The sequence below is a fragment of the Dermacentor silvarum genome, chromosome 7 (genome assembly GCF_013339745.2).
Source record: "Dermacentor silvarum isolate Dsil-2018 chromosome 7, BIME_Dsil_1.4, whole genome shotgun sequence".
Classification (NCBI taxonomy): Eukaryota; Metazoa; Arthropoda; class Arachnida; order Ixodida; family Ixodidae; genus Dermacentor; species Dermacentor silvarum.
The window spans coordinates 157,933,231-157,935,303 of NC_051160.1; the positions used below are offsets into that span (position 1 = coordinate 157,933,231).

Genomic DNA, 2,073 nt, shown 5'->3' on the forward strand with positions numbered 1-2,073 from the left:
TGACGCCGTTGCTAGGAGTGACATCACAGCGTCCCGCAGGCGTGTAAGTCAATAGCGTGGCTCTGCGGTTTCCATGCGTCGTACCTACTGGATATTCTAAATATGCGCCCCGGGTAGGGTGGCTAGAATTCTAGCCACCCTACCCCGGGGGCACGCCGTCATGGCCCGCAGCAGGAGCGCCCGAGCGCGCGCGGCTGTTGTTGTTTTTCCCCTTCTATTTCTTTTTTTTTTCTGCTTTGCAGAGCGCGGGGGAGATGACGCGCTGAGCCGCTGCGAGGGAGCGAGCGGAGAGGGGCCCCCGTGCGCTCCGTCGTCTGCTACAGGCCGCAGGTGGGAGGGGCTTGTTGGCGCATGCGCCGTGGTGCCAGAAACCGGCGCAGCTGCGGGTAGCCACTGTACCGCGGGGCTGGCGCCCGTCACGTAGCCGCACGGGGGTCGGCTCTCCTCTGGCTCAGCAACCTCGGGGATGGGTGGCAGGAATGGAGAGAAGCCGCGCTGTTGCTGCCCTGCGGCGCCGTCCGCCCCGGCGATCCACGAGGAATACGAGGCAGCCGGCGATCGGGGGGTGCTGCTCTCGTTGTCATGACACCCGCCCGCGGGAGTGACTCGGCGGCCGGCGTGTGCTCGCCATCGAGCGGGGTGGTGGGGGGGCGTCCGAGATCCGGGGCGTCGTGTCCCGCAGTGCCGTCCGCCGCCGCCTCCCCGCGTGGGGCAGAGGAAGGTGACGGCGTATGGCCGTCGCGGGGTTGGGGTCGCTCAGGAGTTCCAGGGTCCCCCTCGGTAGGAGACGGCGGCTCGGTGTCTTCCCCTGTTTCGCTTCCGAGGTCCAGGGGGGAGGCTGCCGGCGAGCAGGTAGAGGAGCCGGCGAAGGGAGACGACGGCCTGCTGGTCGACGATGATGCGGCGGAGTCGACGCCGTGAGCTGGCGACGAGGAGCTCGTGCGGCTGCTGGATGGGGAGGACGATGATGGGGTGGTGTCGTCCCGTTCGGCCGGGCTTTGCAGCTCGGTCATTGTGAGGTGCCGCCGCGGGATCCTGCGGGCACCGCGGGTTCTCCGAGCGGCTCCTTTGAGGAAGGCGGGCGAGAGCCGCTTAGGTGTCCCATCTTGGCTGGCCTGGGGCAACGGGAACATGCGGCTCGCCTCCTTCAGTAGGAGGTTCAGGGCGCGTGAGCGTGCCTGAGGGCTGCCGGGCCGTAACTCGGCTACGCCCTGCAAGATGTCGTCGCCCATCTCGGGGGCGAGTTCAGGCAACGATGTAGAATCACCCATCCATGCCTGCTCCCTTGGGAGCCCTAAAAAGGGCTACGCTCGAGAGCGCGGTCGTGGGAGAAGGCAGACAGGTGAAGGTGGGCGAGCAGGAGAAGCGACCTCTCTCAACGGGAGGACAGAGAGCTCTCCCCGGGGCTTTAGCTGGTGGGGGTAGCTTGCTTTCGAAGCCACACGTCCACGATTTCGGCGGCGCGCACCTCCAGTTCACCTCGCTCACGCGACGCCTGTAGCGTCACCGGAACAAGGGTCGCGAGAGACGCGCTCGCGCTGCGACGATGGCCCGTGCGCGGCGGGCGCTCTCCTGGCCTGCGGAAGCCCTCCATGCTGCTCGGCTCGGCAGTCAACACAAGAACCGCGCGTCACAGGGGGCGAGCACACAACACGCACGTCGCGCGCACAGCACCGACCACGCGATGCGCGCACGAGGCGGCACAGCCGCGGACGCGGCACGGATGTCGGGTTGGGGTACGACACTCGCGAAGCACAGCAAAAGAAATCCACTCGTCGCACGAGGCGATCCTGCAGGGTACACACGAGGCTGCGCGGTGGGACGCGCAAATCGTGCGCGGCTGCAGGACACGTCGCCGACGATGGTGAACCACGCGGCTCGTGCTGCACACGCTGGGGCGATGTGCAAGCACGACCGCACGGGAGAAGAGTTGGGCGCGACTGGCGAGGCGAGGTCGACGGAGCGAGAAGCAGCACCCTCGACTGACGAGGCGAGATCGTCGGAGCAGAGAGCTACGTGACCTCTCCCTTCGGCAGTTAGGGCGAACTCCCGTGCGGATGACGAGCACGCGCC

The 2,073-nt window shown here is 67.3% G+C and overlaps 1 protein-coding gene across 1 annotated transcript in view; it reads right to left on the reverse strand.

The window, feature by feature from the left end:
• The window catches only part of LOC119459300 (nascent polypeptide-associated complex subunit alpha, muscle-specific form-like), a 10,465-nt gene extending 9,194 nt beyond the window's left edge, over positions 1-1,271 (reverse strand). Inside the window, exon 1 of the mRNA XM_037721111.1 lies at positions 431-1,271. Coding sequence (XP_037577039.1) covers positions 431-1,271 — 841 coding nt within the window. The remainder of the gene's footprint in view (positions 1-430) is intronic.
• Between the last annotated feature and the right edge of the window lie 802 nt (positions 1,272-2,073).